The sequence below is a fragment of the Caretta caretta genome, chromosome 4, assembly GCF_965140235.1.
Source record: "Caretta caretta isolate rCarCar2 chromosome 4, rCarCar1.hap1, whole genome shotgun sequence".
In the NCBI taxonomy this organism is placed as follows: domain Eukaryota; kingdom Metazoa; phylum Chordata; order Testudines; family Cheloniidae; genus Caretta; species Caretta caretta.
Window position 1 is genome coordinate 62,821,218 of NC_134209.1, and position 17,353 is coordinate 62,838,570.

General features: G+C 44.1%; 1 protein-coding gene across 2 annotated transcripts in view; it reads right to left on the bottom strand.

Moving 5' to 3' along the window:
* Positions 1-17,353, bottom strand: part of RNF150 (ring finger protein 150) — a 202,282-nt gene that overhangs the window by 59,928 nt on the left and 125,001 nt on the right. For both annotated transcript variants that reach the window (XM_048847065.2, XM_075127702.1), the window contains exon 2: positions 5,398-5,648. In XM_048847065.2, the coding sequence (XP_048703022.1) occupies positions 5,398-5,648 (251 nt within the window). The remainder of the gene's footprint in view (positions 1-5,397; positions 5,649-17,353) is intronic.

Here is a 17,353-nt window from a genome sequence, read left to right on the forward strand (position 1 = left end):
TGTGAACAGAGCAGTCCCTACTGCAGGCAGAAGTCAGAACTCGCTCCAGCGTCTCCTTGCCTGATGATATCTCATCATGGTCCAGCCATTCCCCAAAATATCATGGAGCCCACAAAGTTTCAAAACTTACTTACAGCCAACTCCTCCCTAACAAGAAAGCAGGGAGAAGAGGAATGAGTAATGGACAACTCCTGCCATATACTGCTATCAGCCGTCTGGCACTGAAGCACCCTCTCCTATCCCAGGGTTCCCACATGACACAGAGCAAACTCCAGAGGTGCTAGTGGAAAATGTAGTTTGACAGACTGACACAGGAATTTTTATTAACCTATGTCACTGCTGTGAAGGAGGCAAAGAGAGCTGCAGCAGAAGTAACTCTGCAGAATATTTCCAGAACACAGTTTTCTAATCCCAAATTGTTTCTGCTCAGCCCTACAACCTGAGGTCTCTTGATGCAAACAATTCTCACTGCTTTTCATAGAGAAGATCTCTTGCATACAGGATGTCCATTCACGACAACAAGCTGAGCAAAGAACCAAAAGCTACAATGACTTCCTTCTAAGAATTCAGTTCATTTGCACAAGCAGCAGCACGGAAGTACAAACAGGTATCAGAACAGCCACCTGGTTCCTGCCCTGGCTGGCTGATAAAGAGTAGAGCTTGGGCACTTCACCAGAAAGACTATCAAACCTATCTTTTACCCTAAACCATGCCACAGTCCAACCAGTACCAGGGACAACAGTTAAACCTGTTCTTTTCTTCTGGGGTAAGGATGACTTTACATTTTGGAAGCCTGAAATTTAAACTAGAGGCCCAAATTTTCAAACGGATTTATGAAAATGTGATTGCAAATGCGGCTGGCACACATAGTTGTATGCGCGAAAGCCCACACTGGCAGACGTTTACATGCACACATGGATAACTGCCTGGCTAACTGCCAACCTGCATACACAGTTACCCGTTGGTAAATGCACAAAATAGCAATGTGCACATATTTTGTGGGCACATGTAAGAAACTGTAAATTTCAACCAGAAAAGTAATTCACAACATGGAGGCCATGAGGGAAGAGCCCTCCATTTTTCTGACTGCTGATCATGATGTGGACTTGTTGCTCTCCAGATGGATCACAGTCAGTTCCTTCTCGAATCTGAGCTCAATCCCATTAGGGCAGAGCTACTAACTACCCTGCATGTAGGAAAGGAGGTGGGCCTGGGAAAGAAGGTCACAATGAAAGGAAAGGGTAGACTCTTGAGAAGTAGACAGGAGGTGGAGCACATTTGTCAGGGAGTGAAGACCTAGTGCAATGGGAAGAGGACTTAGTCCAGGTGGATCTGTGGGGAAGGTAAGGCACAGGGGGAGGGGACCAACTGGGATAGTGTGTCGGTGCAATCAAGAGAAGCAATTCAGAAACGCTCTCTTCCTACAACAATATCACAACCTTCAGGTTAAATATCACATCCTTCAGCTTATGGTCTGTTGCTTCATCCCATTCCTTCTATGCAGTGCCTGAATTGCCAATTATAAAGTCTCCGTCTACAGAGAGGTGGCGTGAGCTGCTCTGGATAGCCTAGCTAGTGAGTTAGCAGATAACCCTAGAAACAGCAAATATGAATGATCTCAGCATGGATAGTTGGCCTCAGTGGGTCTAGGATCTTCTCTGACACAGAAAACGTTTGTGGATATTAACCCTTCTTTCCCAAGCCCCTGGTTTAAATGCACTGGATTTTAAAGACTTCAAATCTGTTTAATCAAACCCTAGTTAAATGAATCTCAGTCACAGATCTTGGCATTTTCAGAGATAGCCAGCCAGTCTGTAAAGCCAGCCTTTATTGTAACTCTGGAGTGGGGACTGGGAATACTGCCTTTTCTAAACTGGACAACCGGTTGGCTCCCCCTTAATTTGAAACTCTATTTATCCAAAAGGTTATGGCTGTGACCCTAGCTCTTTGGATAAATGGGGCTGTACTTTATTGGACTAAATGAAATACAAACTGAAGACGCATACTTCTCAAACCTGGCTGATGATGCATGTGCTACAGCACGTACAGGACTTTCTACAAGTAAGCACAGTATCTTTGTGCAAAGACAAAAGACACGGACACACACAATGATTATAATGGGAAAAGCCTTTGAGCACCATGACAAAAGGAGTCAGATTTCAACTCTACCCAAGGAAAGAAATACAAGCTGCTGCTCTATCATACACGCAAGAAGACACAGTATCTCAGGACAGGAGTGTTGCTAGCCTATCCCTGTACCATAAACAAAAATGTCAAAGATAAGAAAAATAGAACATTAGGAAAACTCAGATAACCCTCACAGAAAGGACAAGTCTGAGTTGTGCTCTTTTGTCAGCTCCTTACATTAATGATCGCAGGAGGCATGAAAGAGAAAAACAATGAAGCAGGCATGTTGCTATGGTTTCCTCTGTCCAAGTGCCAATGATGTAAAACTTTTCTCTCTCTCCCCATCTGTGCTCTTCTTCCCTATCTTCCTGAGGATTTTCCACATTTTTGAAAATCTGCAGCCTCTATCTATCTCAGCTGACCAACATCTCACTTGCTACAGGCACTGCTTTGGCTGCCTCCTGCATGCATGGACTCCCCTTTTTAGCTACAGAGTGTGACATTATTCCATGTCAAAATCCCCAGCCGCAGGAGGAGAAAGAAATTGGAGGAGGAGAGGCAAAATAGTCAGAGAGTAAAATAGAGATGAGAGAGTAAGAGATCAGTTGCCTGAGGAAACTTTGCTTCTGAACCTCAACCGAACACACTAACATGCCCTGTTTATGTTATACCTTAATGAGATATTGACTTATAAATTAAAAAACACTCACTTTATATGATCTGCCTAGGATTAAATAGCAATCAGACCAATTTGAGGCTTTTGAGGGTGGAGGCATGCTACACTCTTCTGCACCGGCAGACCCTCTACTGTGTTGAATCAATATTCATAGTGGTTGCTGACAAGAAATCAACCTATATGCCACTCTCCAAGTAGCAACATTAGCACTTCTCTTTACTTCAAAACCTTTTTGGTGTACTGCTATCATCATCATAGCATACTGGCTGGTACTGCTTGCCTGAAACATCCATCCCTATTAGCAGTATTTGATTGTTGGGAAAGGGTTAAATGGGTTCTACTGACTTATTACCCCACTTGGATAAAAGGGAGACAGGCCTGTCCCTGTCCAGAGGGAATAGTCCTTCAATTGGAACATTAGAAGCAGTCAAGCCTGGAAAGTAGTTTTGAGCCAAGCTTTGATATCTTATTGTTAATTTCTATGCTAATCAAACAAAAGCTCAGTAAGTGGGTGAGTTTGGACTCTCCATAGTGTGTAGGCTATGGGGAGGGATATTTCACGTACCTCTGACATGAAGCCCCCTGAGATGGAACATGGCAGTTATCTTACAAACAATACACAATGGTTTACAGCAGAAAATGAAGAATACTGTATCCTATTAAAATTGCAGGGAGAATTTATTTAGGCAGAGGGTAATTATTTCAGTTGGCACTAGGCCACAGCTCCAAGGATAATCAGCTCCTTATCGTACAAACAAAATGCCATGGGATCTTTAATTACCACAAATCGACAGACTTGGTTTTACTTCTCTTATGAAAGATGGTAGCAGTAACTAAGAACCAGTAAAGGGATATAGCATATGTCCAGCATAATATGGTAAAGCAAGCTCTTAGAAACAAATTCCCTGACAATAGGAAATAGATGGATCTTGTCTTTGGTTCTCCCATATCCTAGGTGAGGGCCCTAACAACCCAGAGACAGAGTCATGCTCACTCTTTCCTTGGCCCAATGACTATCCATCGTCATCATGAATGACTATGACTTGTCACTATGAATAACGACAAACAGCCAACGGGCCAAGGAAAGAGTGAGCATAACTTTAAGACTTGGTGGTTAGGGCACTCATGGAGGATGTGGGAGACCCAAGGTCGAGTCCCTGCTTCTGTGACTATTTAATTATTTATACACAGTGGAACAGCTTCAAGAGGAGAGACAGAGAGCATTTTGACTTGAAATATGCTGTTTTGATAATGTCAAAATGTTTTGATTTGAAGCTTTTCCAATATTTCCATTCACTGAAAATTTTCAAAAAATGCCATTTTAGGTTTGACCCAAAAATGAAAATTTGTTTTAACTTTTCACAACTTCCAGCAAAGCAAAAAATCCACTATTTGCCCAGCTCTAGACAAGAGCTGTTTGTAATACCTCAAATGGTTGGTTCCCAAGAATGGTGACAGTTTTAGTAGATCAAATTCATAAAATGAATTTTTAGTTTGTGCATAGCAACCTCCCCAAACCGTTGAAAAGTACTTATTGAAATGAAAATCCGCTTTAAAGTATGTTATAGTTCAAAATTGATAGGTTTGTGGGATGGAGAGTAGCTTCTACTTAGAAATGTAAAGAATAAATTCTCCACTGAAAATACAGCATGGAATTTTGTGCAGCAAGAATGTAATCATCTCCGCTGGAATTTAGACAGCGCACCAAAGACGATGGGTTCAATATGGGCGTAACATGTCTAGTTTTCAGAAGTTTGGGGATACTAATGAATATGTTCCTAGTTTCTGCATGTGGGTACCATAACTGTGCATGCAATCAAGTAATTACACCTGGAATCCCATTCATTTCCATACCATACCTGCAGACAATGATTTACTAATAACCAACATTACTTCATATACATGTTCAGCAGTCAGTGTCAACGGCCTGAGAGGAGAATAGATGTTTTTATGCAAAGACCCTTATAGAGAGGTTTTAGTATTTGTGAATAAAATGTTTTAAAATTAAAACACTTTTCCATTCTTTTTCCCCTCTTCAGTTGTGGCACACCCCTTTTTTGTACACCAACTTACGGTTCTGCAGTCACCTTTGACTAGGTCTTAGATTCATTTATATGCATTTCTAGGTCAGTTAGATAAATGTACTTTAGGGAATCTTTCCCCTTAGATATAGTATTATCTTTCTGATTATTTCTTATACTATTGTGTGTGTGTGTAAATGCCAAATGTACACAAATATTTAATTCTCTTTTCATTATTTATCAGTTGTAGTGATGGTGAGAAGAAAGGAAAACTCATGTCCTTTAAACACCTTGCTTCCTATCCTACTGTCTATGCAAAGAACATATTTATATAGGTTTCTCTTCCTTGAGTCCTGTCTACCCTTCTGGAAGTCTTTTGATTTCCCAAAGATGTTAGCACCTCTCTAACACAACTCATTTCCCTTTTCGTCAATTGCTACCTCATATTAGTGCTTCCCCCAAGAGAAAATTTTTATTTAAACTTTAAAATCACATGGTGATGCTCTTGGGAGGATAAATGGTCATTTTAAGCAATGCAGGACATATCCCAAAGCCCATTCACATGTTCCTCACCTGGTTTCTGTCTCTGGCATTTGCATATCGGAATCTCTGGATATAATAGAAGACCAGCCATGCCAGGGAGATGATCATCAACACGATGAAGGAGATGGAGACAAACACCACTGAGGTACGGCTGACGTATTTCTGCAAGTTGCGTGTTCCAATTGTTATATACATCATCACAGTAACATTCCTCTCCAGCAGACTCACTATCTCTTTTCCTTTAGGCTCAGGAATCATTATTGCTACTACATCTTCTACACCTGTCAGATAGGAGAGGGAGGGGGAGAAACAATAAGAAAAAACAGGAACAGCAGCAGCCACAAAAGAAGATGAGTCAGCCGTGGCACATTAAAAAGAGCTCAAAAGTCACAAAATAAAACCTTCCCCTCATTCTGCTGCATGCTGTTTTTTATTGCGAGGTAAGCCAGACAAAATCCAGCAGAAAACTTTGGTTTCAGCTGTAACCAGTTAAACAATCTGGTCCAGCATACTGAGCCTCAAGGGTGGTTGTGTGACTAAGGGAAGTTTCATGAGTTGGCACAAACACAGTTTTCCACTGCTACTGAGGCTTATATAGAAGATATAGCCATGGCATAAATACAAATAGGAGTAGTTGTGTGCTACAAGCACAAATAGATGTATCGTGCTCTACTTGCATGCTGCACACTTCATGGGTCTGTAAAAGGAAACAACTATAATGTTTTCCCTCTACATCCAAGTACTCAAACAGGAATTCTTAAAACATACGATTAGATCCTGGGATCTGATCTTGCTGCATCTGGTGTAGTTCAGGATGGCATGATGTGTGTGAGAAAAAAGTACGCAGAAGAAAACTGTCTAAGTGACCAAGGGAGCAAAATCTGCTCTTACACTAGTTTAAAATTTAGATTAACTCTACTGAATGGAGTTACTCTGGATTTCCACTGAATTAACTGAGACCTAATGTTGTCCAAAGGCATCTAATGCTTTTGGAGAAAGCAAAACAGTATTGTCTGGATGATAGCCAGGTTACGTTAAATGTTCCACATTCATTCGCAGCAACGTTTCCAGCATACAGTCAATATAGAGCTCAAAAATGAGTGAGTGATTAGGAGGATAAAAGACAAAGGAAATAAACATGATAAGATTCATTACAGGTCCCTTTTACCAGGTGACTTAAAGATGGATCCAATTACATCTTTTCTTTCAAAAATATTACAGGTTAGTAAATGTAACCATCAACTTTACTCCCTTTCCATCTGAAATACATTTTTGTTTTATTACTCTACTTTAGTTAAGGGTGTCAGACCGCTGGTCTGCTTGATGTATTAATCCAGTACCCATGATAGATTCTAGCAAATAAATAAATAAATAAATAACCTAAAATAAAAAATATCTAGCCCTTGTGGTTGCAATGATAACCTTCTGAATGTGATCTGTTGTGGCGTAGGCAGCCCGAAACAGCAGCTCAGGGGGTGTGAACTGACTTCATTCATCTTAATGGGAGTTTATCTAATAAGTGGCATAACTGAAAGTGTAATTTGGCCCTTCCCACAGAATGAATTTGACATGTTTGCTCAAAGGGCTCGTTGAAATAAAAGGGACACTGTGTAAAGGTTTGTAAGAAAGGAAAAAAAAAAAAAAGAACCATTATTAACTTTTGCCTTAACTCTCCGAATGGCAGCTTCTGGAAAAAGCCAGCAATCAAATGCATTTGGAGGATGGTATATACATCTCATCAAGGGTTCAACTGTTCATAATATATTGCTGATGACTTTCAACTTTGCTGTTCAAATTCGTCTCTTCAAATGTTTCCTGAGCACTTTGGATTCACCAGAGTCAGAGCACTGACCCCACCACAGGAGACTGGGCTCCAGGACCATGCCTTTGACAGAGAACCGAAGCGGCACATGTGGGCACAGCGCTCCCCACCCCACCTCTTATCTCTCAGGGGCTAATGAATTGTTTAGCTCTCTTTGAGATGTAATTTACCTCAGTAAATTATCCCAAGAACCATGTAAAATTTGACAGATTGCAAAAACAGTAAAGCAGCATATTAGGAAACTGAGATTAAACAACAGGTAAAATAGTTCCAAATACTCCTCAGCATGAACTCAGTTTCACCTAAATAGGTGCAAACCTTGGAATTATATCAGGCAAAGACAGAATGAAACGCTCATATCTTTAAAGATCACTGGTTGTGTTGGTCACTCCAGGCTGTTAAATTCTAGATATTTCTCTCTCACCACGAGCTATGTTTCACCCTTTCAGGTCAGCATGCCCACATTTCTGTCAGCCCTTTTTCCCTCCTCAGGCCTCTACTATGAACCCCTTCCATTACTGTACCAGCCATGAAGCGCATGTTGTATTGGCATAAATATAACGTCTGTGCAGATGTCATACCTTAGGAAAAGCAATATTTTCAGTCCCTTTGCTCTCAAGCCCCCTAACATCTCAAAAAACTCTTTTGATCTTCTCCATATACAGGTTTCAGAGTAACAGCCGTGTTAGTCTGTATTCGCAAAAAGAAAAGGAGTACTTGTGGCACCTTAGAGACTAACCAATTTATTTGAGCATGAGCTTTCGTGAGCTACAGCTCACTTCATCGGATGCATACCGTGGAAACTGCAGCAGACTTTATATATACACACAGAATATGAAATAATACCTCCTCCCACCCCACTGTCCTGCTGGTAATAGCTTATCTAAAGTGATCATCAGGTGGGCCACTTTGTGCTGGAAATGGCCCACCTGATGATCACTTTAGATAAGCTATTACCAGCAGGACAGTGGGGTGGGAGGAGGTATTATTTCATATTCTGTGTGTATATATAAAGTCTGCTGCAGTTTCCACGGTATGCATCCGATGAAGTGAGCTGTAGCTCACGAAAGCTCATGCTCAAATAAATTGGTTAGTCTCTAAGGTGCCACAAGTACTCCTTTTCTTTCTCCATATACAGTTATCTGCCTTCTCTGCACAAGTCTTTTCTCCAACTGACAACAGACCATTGATTTAGAAATATTTCTTTCAGATCACATTAGTATTCCCTTTCCTGCAACAAGACATTGGTTCATCTCCTGCTCATACACAGTAATGAGAACCACAAGCAGTACTTACATATTTTCAAATCACCATAGAAACTTTAATTAATCAATACCCACAGTACCCCTAGGTAAGTACTGTCTCCATTGTACTGAAGGGGAAAGTGAGGCATAGAGAAGTTAAATGACTTGGTGTCACAATGTCAGACCTAGCATTAGGTCTTAGGAAATCCTGGTTCCTATGCCTGGACTAAGACCACTAAGTTAGTGGGAAGAGGTGTGATCTAGGTGCCTTAGTCCAGGCATAAGCTAAGACCACTAGATCAACAGCTTCTCTGATCAAACAAAACAAAGCACTAGAATACATAAACCACAAGTAGCTCATTGTGTAAAATGCACGCAGCTCTTAGAAAGGGACAGAGCTGAGATGTACCACTCCTGCAGAAGTTTAGGGCATGTCAGGACTATAAGTGCAACAGTGGCACAGATGCAGCGCTGCAGCTAGGCTGCTGTAGTGTAGACACTTATTTCAGTGACAGAAGGGGTCCTTCTGTCTCTGTAGTAAATCCAGCCCCTCAAGAGAGGGCAACTAGGTCAACATAGCTGCATCTACAGTGAGGAATAGGTCAACTAACTACATCGACACAGGGCATGAAATTTTTCACAGCCCTGAGCAATGTATGCTAAGTTTTAAGTGTAGACCAGGCCTCAGGAATGAACTCTGCCTTGCTGAGGCAGAATGCCTTGTGGAATTTTCCAGAGTGCAGTTGGAGTGCCAATTCTGCTCTATGGAGCAGCACAGAGATATTAGAGGGGAGTCGGGGCAGGGGGAGGAGACAGGAACTGCATTAGAGGAAGAGGCTCTTTATGCTTTCTCCACCTGCGTAAGGTCCTGTTTCCATCTGACCCTAAATTAGCAAAATAAAGGAAGAGCTTTAAAAAAAGCCAAGAAAAGATGGCCATAGAAGGATCAGCCTGAGAAGAAAGGCAGGAACAGAAACACTGTTGGCCATAATGGACTAGATCCTTAGGACCAGCCATTTGGAGACTATGAAAGCTAGCCGATTCCTGGGCCACTGCACCAGTCCTGAAAAGCAACTTACAGCAGTCTCAAGATATATCTTGAGCTCTTTAGAGCAATTTTCAGGCTCTCTGCACAGGTACTATGGCGGAGAATGGTTTGGAAGAGTCATCCGAGGGAAGGGATCAGAAGGAGACCCCATCGACCGGAAGGCATGGGCTATCCTGTCCTAGGGATGAGGGTTCCACGACCACCACTCCCAAGAGGAGGAGACAGGTGGTGGTATTCGGGGACTCCCTCCTAAGGTTTTTGGAGAATGTTGGGGACAACTTCCTGGTGCAAATGCTGGCGGAACCAACTAGGGGCTGTGCTCCTCTTGACCTGCTGCTCACAAACAAGGAAGAATTGGTAGGGGAAGTAGAAGTGGGTGGCAACCTGGGCAGCAGTGATCACGAGATGCTCGACTTCAGGATCCTGACAAAGAGCAGAAAGGAGAGCAGCAGAATATGGACCCTGGACTTCAGAAAAGCAGACTTTGACTCCCTCAGGGAACTGATGGGCCGGATTCCCTGGGAGGTTAATATGAGGGGGAAAGGAGTCCCGGAGAGCTGGCTGTATTTTAAAGAAGACTTATTGAGGGTGCAGGAACAAACCATCCTGAAGTGCAGAAAGAATAGCAAATATGGCAGGCGACCAGCTTGGCTTAACAGAGAAATCTTTGGTGAGCTTAAACACAAAAAGGAAGTTTACAAGAAGTGGAAACTCGGACAGATGACAAGGGAGGAGTATAAAAATATTGCTCAAGTATGCAGGGGTGTAATCAGGAAGGCCAAAGCACAACTGGAGTTGCATCTATCAAGGGAGGTGAGGGGTAACAAGAAGGGTTTCCTTCAGGTATGTTAGCAACAAGAAGGTGGTCAGAGAAAGTGTGGGGCCCTTACTGAATGGGGGAGACAACCTAGCAACAGATGATGTGAAAAAGCTGAAGTACTCAATGTTTTTTTTGCCTCGGTCTTCACAGACAAGGTCAGCTCTCAGACTGCTGCACTGGGCAGCACAGTATGGAGAGGAGCTGAGCAGCCCTCAGTGGTGTAAGAACAGGTTAAGGACTATTTAGAAAATCTGGACATGCACAAGTCTGTGGGGCAGGATATAATGTATCCGAGGGTGCTCAGGGAGTTGGCTGATGTGATTGCAAAGCCATTGGCCATTATATTTGAAAACTCATGGTGATCGGGGAAGATCCCGAATGATTGGAAAAAGGCAAATATAGTGCCCATCTTTAAAAAAGGGAAAAAGGAGAATCTGAGGAACTACAGACCGGTCAGCCTCATCTCAATCCCCAGAAAAATCATGGAGCAGGTCCTCAAAGAATCCATTTTGAAGCACTTAAGAGGAGAGGAAGGTGATCAGGAAGGTGATCAGGAACAGTCAACATGGATTCACCAAGGGCAAGTCATACCTGACCAACCTGATTGCCTTCTATGATGAGATAACTGACTCTGTGGATATGGGGAAAGCGGTGGACATGATATACCTTGACTTTAGCAAAGCTTTTGATATGGTCTCCCACAGTATTCTTGCCAGCAAGTTAAAAAAGTATGGATTGGCTGAATGAACTATAAGGTGGATAGAAAGCTGTCTAGATCGTTGAGCTCAAAGGGTAGTGATCAACGGCTCGATGTCCAGTTGGCAGCTGGTATCAAACGGAGTGCCCCAGGAGTCGGTCTTAGGGCCGGTTTTGTTTAATATCTTTATTAATGATCTGGATGATGGTATGGATTGCACCCTCAGCAAGTTTGCAGATGACACTAATCTGGGAGGGAGAGGAAGATACATTGGAGGGTAGGGATAGGGTCCAGAGTGACCTAGACAAATTGGAGGATTGAGCTAAAAGAAATATGAGGAGGTTCAACAAGGACAAGTGAGGAGACCTACACTTAGGACAGAAGAATCCCATGCACTGCTACGGGCTGGGGACCGACTGGCTAAGCAGCAGTTCTGCAGAAAAGGACCTGGGGATTACAGTGGATGAGAAGCTGGATATGATTCAACAGTGTGCCCTTGTTGCCAAGAAGGCTAAAGGCATATTGGGCTGCATTAGTTGGAGCATTGCCAGCAGATGAAGGGAAGTGATTATTCTCCTCTATTCAGCACTGGTGAGGACATATCTGGAGTATTGCGTCCAGTTTTAGGCCCTCCTCAACAGAAAGGATGTGGACAAATTGGAGAGTCCAGCGGAGGGAAAATGATTAGGGAGCTGGGACACATGATTTATGAGGATAGGCTGAGGGAACTGGGCTTATTTAGTCTGCAGAAGAGAAGAGTGATGGGGGATTTGATAGCAGCCTTCAACTACCTGAAGGAGGGGTTCCAAAGAGGAAGGAGCTCGGCTGTTCTCAGTGGCAGCAGATGATAGAACAAGGAGCAATGGTTTCAAGTTGCAGTGAGGGAGGTTTAGGTTGGATATTAGGAAAAAAACTTTTTCACTAGGTGGGTGGGGAAGCACTGGAATGGGTTACCCAGGGAGGTGGTGGAATCTCCATGTTTGGAGGTTTTTAAGATCCATCTTGACAAAGCCCTGGCTGGGATGATTTAGTTGGGGCTAGAATCATAGATTATCAGGGTTGGAAGGGACCTTAGGAGGTCATCTAGTCCAACCCCCTGCTCAAAGCAGGACCTAGTCCCCAACCAAATCATCCCAGCCAGGGCTTTGTCAAGCCTGACCTTAAAAACCTCCAAACATGGAGATTCCACCACCTCCCTAGGTAACTCAAGTGTTTGGTTGGTCCTGCTTTGAGCAGGGGGTTGGAATAGATGACCTCCTCAGGTCTCTTCCAACCTTAATCTTCTATGATCGTATGATTCAATTGATTAGGAAGGTTTATGGAACACTTGCATGCCCCAGGGCTAAATTCTGCTCTCAAAGATACACAAAGAACACTTAAAATCCATGGGAGCTTTGCACCTATTCCTACAGGCCCCTTACTCCTGAGGGCATTCTGCACCAAAAAATTAAAAATTCTGTGCACAATATTTTAAAATTCTGCTCCAGAAACACCCTAGGGCCCTGCCCCTCTGCACCAAGCACACCAGGTGTGGGGCAGGCAGGCTCAACCAGGCAGGATCCAAGTGTGGAGGTGAGAAGGTTCTGTGGGGGAGAATCTGGCTGCAGGCAGCTCAGTGGGGGTAGGGTGACTATGTGTGTGGGGGGATCTGGATGCAGAGAGGCTCGTTGTGGGGGTTCCAGGTGCAGGGGCAATGGGACTCTGCAGGGGCTTCCAGGTGAAGGTGGCTGGCGCTCAGCAGAGGGGTCTGGGTGTGGGGGTCTGGGTGCTGGGGGAGTGGGGATTGGTGGGATGGAGGTCTGGCTGTGGGGGCTCAGAGTGGTGCAGGGGGTGGGACATTGAGTGTAGGGAGCTCAGGGGGTGGTCTGGAGGCAGTGGGGCTCCAGATTTAGGGGTTGAGGTTCAGTGGGGTGCAGTTCTGGTATGGAAGACTAGGGTCATCCTTTCTGTTGAGGGGGGTTCTGGATGTACCGAGTGAGGCTTGGCGGGGTGTCTGGATATGGGAGGTCTGATGCACAAGGGTTGGGTGTATCGGGGAACAGCTCCCCATACAGTGACTCTCCCCCCAACCCCTGCAGCTGAGGAGTGATGGGGGCAGGAAGCAGAGGAGCATGACACCCTTCCTGCAGCTGGGGGAAGGTTTTGGGGGTGGCCCCAGCCATTCCTTGCAGGGGAAGAGAAAGCCCCATCCTCTCCTTCCAGCCCAGCCAGGACTAGCAGCTGATCCTGGCTTAGGGTAGGAGCCAATGGCTGGGGTGTCCCCAGCCCCGCAGCAATTTACCTCTCTGCCGGCTGCTCCGGGTGTCTGAAATGATGTACCTGCGCTGTTAGGGAATGGTGCATGACTGCTCTTGCAGCTTCCCAGTCAGAAAGTCATTTTTCAGTGGGGAAAGAAGAAATCTGCGGGGGACAAATTCTGCACACGTGCAGTGGCGCAAAATTCCCCAAGGCGTATACAGGCAGAACGGCACTTACAATTTTGTATTCTTTTAAACCAGGGGTATGGAACCTACAGCCCGTGGGCTGGATCTGGCCCGCTGCTTCATTTCAGCCGGCCGGCAGCAAGTCTCTGCACCACGGGCCAGAAGCTCTGAGCCTCAGCACCCCCGCACAGGACTGGAGCCACAAGCCCCAGTGAGCCCCGCTGTGGGGGGAAGCTAGGGTTGCCAAGCTGTTAAAAGTCCTAACGGCTCCTAACAGCTCCCAGAAGTGACCAGCAAGTCCCTGCGGCCCTTAGGATCGGGGCAATCAGGAAAGCTCTGCGTGCTGCCCATGACCACACTGCCAGCTCTGCAGCTCCCCTTGGCTGGGAACCACTGTCAATGGGAGATGTGGGGGTGGTGCCTGCAGGAAGGGCAGCACACACAGTGGAGAGCCCCCTGGCCCCTCCACCTAGGGGCTGGACGTGCCAGCTACTTCTGGGAGCAGCATGGAACCAGGGCTGGCAGGGAGCCTGCCTTTGCCCCACTGACTGGAAGCTGCCTGAGGGGGGAGCCGCCTGGCCGGAGCCCGCACCCCAAACCCTCTACCTCAGGTCAGAACTCCCTTCTGCACCTTAACACCCTCCCAGACCCCAGAGCCCGAGCCCTCTGCCCCAGATCAGAACCCACTCCTGCACCCCAACCCCCTCCCAGACCCTGCACCCTCACCCCAACCCCCTCCCAGAGTCCACACCCCAATCCCCTGCTCCAGCCCTGCCCTGCCCACTCCCAGACTCCAAACCTCTTGGCCCCAGCCCGGAGCCCCCTCTCCTGTACCCCTCATTTGTGGCCCCAACCCAGAACCTAGAGGAATCCCTGAACCTCTGCACTGGCTCACCCCGCTGCAGGGGGAAGCCCCAAGCCTCCGCGCCCCACTGCGGGGCTGTGTGTGGCCTGCAACTGATTTTTTCTGTGGGTCAATGGACCCCGATAGAAAAAAAGGTTCCCCACCCCTGTTTTAATTGACAGCATACTTGTGCGTGAGCACTTCTGTAGTTAATTTAGTCCCCTGAATTTCATATTCAGGGCATTCATGTGCTTTTTGTCCTTGAAGTGGCTTATTTTATAAATGCAATGGACATTTGTGGTCTGACATTTTGTGTGGAATTACAGCTGTTGGGTAAACTACGTGTCATAGATGACATGATTTCCTTTGTGCATTACCTTGAAACAATCAATCACACCTTGATTATGTATTAGTTTCTCTCTCTACACAGTGTGTATTATTCTGATTTTTTCATTTCCTTTACATAATGCTGATTTGTTCTTCTTGTATTATCTGTAACTTGTGTACACAGGCCTAATAATAGGCTTGTCTAATGTATAGGGGCTTTTTAGATAAACTCCCTTCTAAGCAATTTGACTCTATGGTTAAGCTGTATTGCCATTAGCAATTGCTATTAATGTTTTTTAAAAAAGATTTTCTTTCCTACCATCCCCTTACATAGATAATCTTAAGATTTCAGAATGGCATGTTATGCAATGACATGTATCCTGAATTGTCTGAGGCAGGTAAAAAGTAACAAAGCTCAGGTGAATCTGAAAACAGACTATGTAAAAATATTATGTAAAATTAGCATAAACTGAAGTTTAAATGGGTAAAACAAACTCAATGTGTTTAAACTAAAAAAACTTTGATTAGGAAGTTTCAGAGTTTCCAGTCAGGCCACAAATCATTTTTAGTAATGGACCAACATTGTACTGGAATAAGAGCAAGTATCCACAACTAGGGCAGATATGTGTTTTGATCAATTTATTTTAATATGACAAGTTTGCCACCTGGGTTTGGACACTTTTTCCTGGGGTTACTTGGCAACTTCTGGAGGAGTGAGGAGAAGGAGGACTCAATCAAACTCACCATCAAAGCTGCTGGAGATGCTGTCAGATGCTGGGAATGGATCACTTGATAATTATGCCATTCTGTTAATTCTCTCTGAAGCATCTGGCATTAGCTACAGTCAGAAGAGAGGATACTGGGCTTGATGGACTATTGGTCTGACCCAATATGGCCATTCTTACATTCTTATTTATGGATGGAGTATAGATACACACCTAGTGGAATTTTCAAAAGCACCTACACAGGTTAAGCACTTAACTCCCATTGAAATCAAGTAACCGATTTGGCACTTTTGAAGATCCCACTCAGCAGCTAGATACCTTTCAAAATTTGGCACTAAGGGACTTGCCTTCAGGTCACACAGGAAGGCTGTTGCAAAGCAGGGAATTGAACCCAGGGCTCCCATCCTTCCTCTAAAAGGATCTACCATCACATTGATCTTGAAGTGTCCTAACTAAAGCAGGAAAGGAGAGGGAATCACTTGACATCAGTACCTCTATTAGGTCAGGTTCCGGCTGTTACCCTTCCATAGAGTATTGCTTTCTTTCCCCAGCTTAATTCTTCTACTTCTTTCCTATTTTTCCCATTTTGTCTTCTGACTAATAGGAGCCCATCTTAACCAGATAGGACAGGTCTACTCTTGGAGCATTCCTGTGACCTAAGAAAGGTAAACTGAAAAGAATGACCTATCAGTCTCGTCAGTTTGCCAGGATTCAAGGTGGCTAACAAGGGCATGGATCAGGTGCCACACCTGTAATTTTTCAAGCCAACATGCAAGAAAGAAGCTTCACTTTTGTCTTTTTCTGTTCCTTTCTTGCTGTCCTGTGTGCCTTCATTTGGTTTTTATTTAAAAACAAAACAAAAAACCCACCCGTAAGAATGAAGACACCTCCCCTTCAGAACTGCGCTTCAAAAACTACCCCCCAAGAGTTACCATTATAATTAACTCTCATTTCTCCAATAAGGGCATTTAACATAGTCTTTAATAGCACCTGGAACACTATGAGAAATAACTTTTCCTTTTTAAAGTCTTTATAAAACTAACGGGAAAGGAAACAAGACTTTAAAAAGAAAAGCGTATTTAATTTTCTAAGTGTAAATACCTTAACTGAGTCTTATTTTGCTCTGTTATTTATTAAAAAGTTAAAATGTATTTTATGGTGCTTGTACACAATGGAAGTAGGCCAGATATAATGCTACACCACTCCGGAGCACACTTAGGTGTTTTATTCTGCCTTAGGAAAACAAGAGTTCTCCAAAAAGATTCTCTCCCCATTTATAAGTACAATGGGCATTCTATGCTTTGTGTATTCTTAGAACAATAAAATACTTGAAGACAGCACAGAGAACGTCTCCTAATTCAAAATCTCAGTAATTATTTTTTAAAAGGGCAGTTTCAGAAAAATGTGGCTATTTTATTTCTTTATTCTGGGGTGGGGGAGGAGAAACTATTTTCAGGGTCTTGTCCCAACCTACTCCACCTAACTCTGATCTCAGTTCCATGCACTAGCCCTCAACACTTCCAAATTTTATGCCCACTGCTCATCATAGCTGAGCATCACTTTTTCATGTGTGTTGCCTCCACCTGTCGGAAGATGGCACTTGCATTTCCTCCCAACAAGCCACTCTGCAATTTCCCCCTTTCATGTCTTGCTTCAAAACTTCTTGCATCTGATTGCACCTACACGCTTTGTTTCTTCATCCTTGCTTCCTCCCCTTTTTCTCTCTGTGACAGTACATGCTATCACAAACTCTTGCCCTTACAAAGCACTTTGTGATATTTTGCAGCAAAGATGCTACATAAATACACTGCAGGAAAAATATGCTGAACACACCTACACTGTGTAAAAATGGAAAGTCAGAAGACAGCTGTAGCAAAACATGAGCAGAGAGAAAAGGAGTACTTGTGGCACCTTAGAGACTAACCAATTTATTTGAGCATGAGCTTTCGTGAGCTACAGCTCACTTCATCAGATGTATACCGTGGAAACTGCAGCAGACTTTATATACACACACAGAATATGAAACAATACCTCCT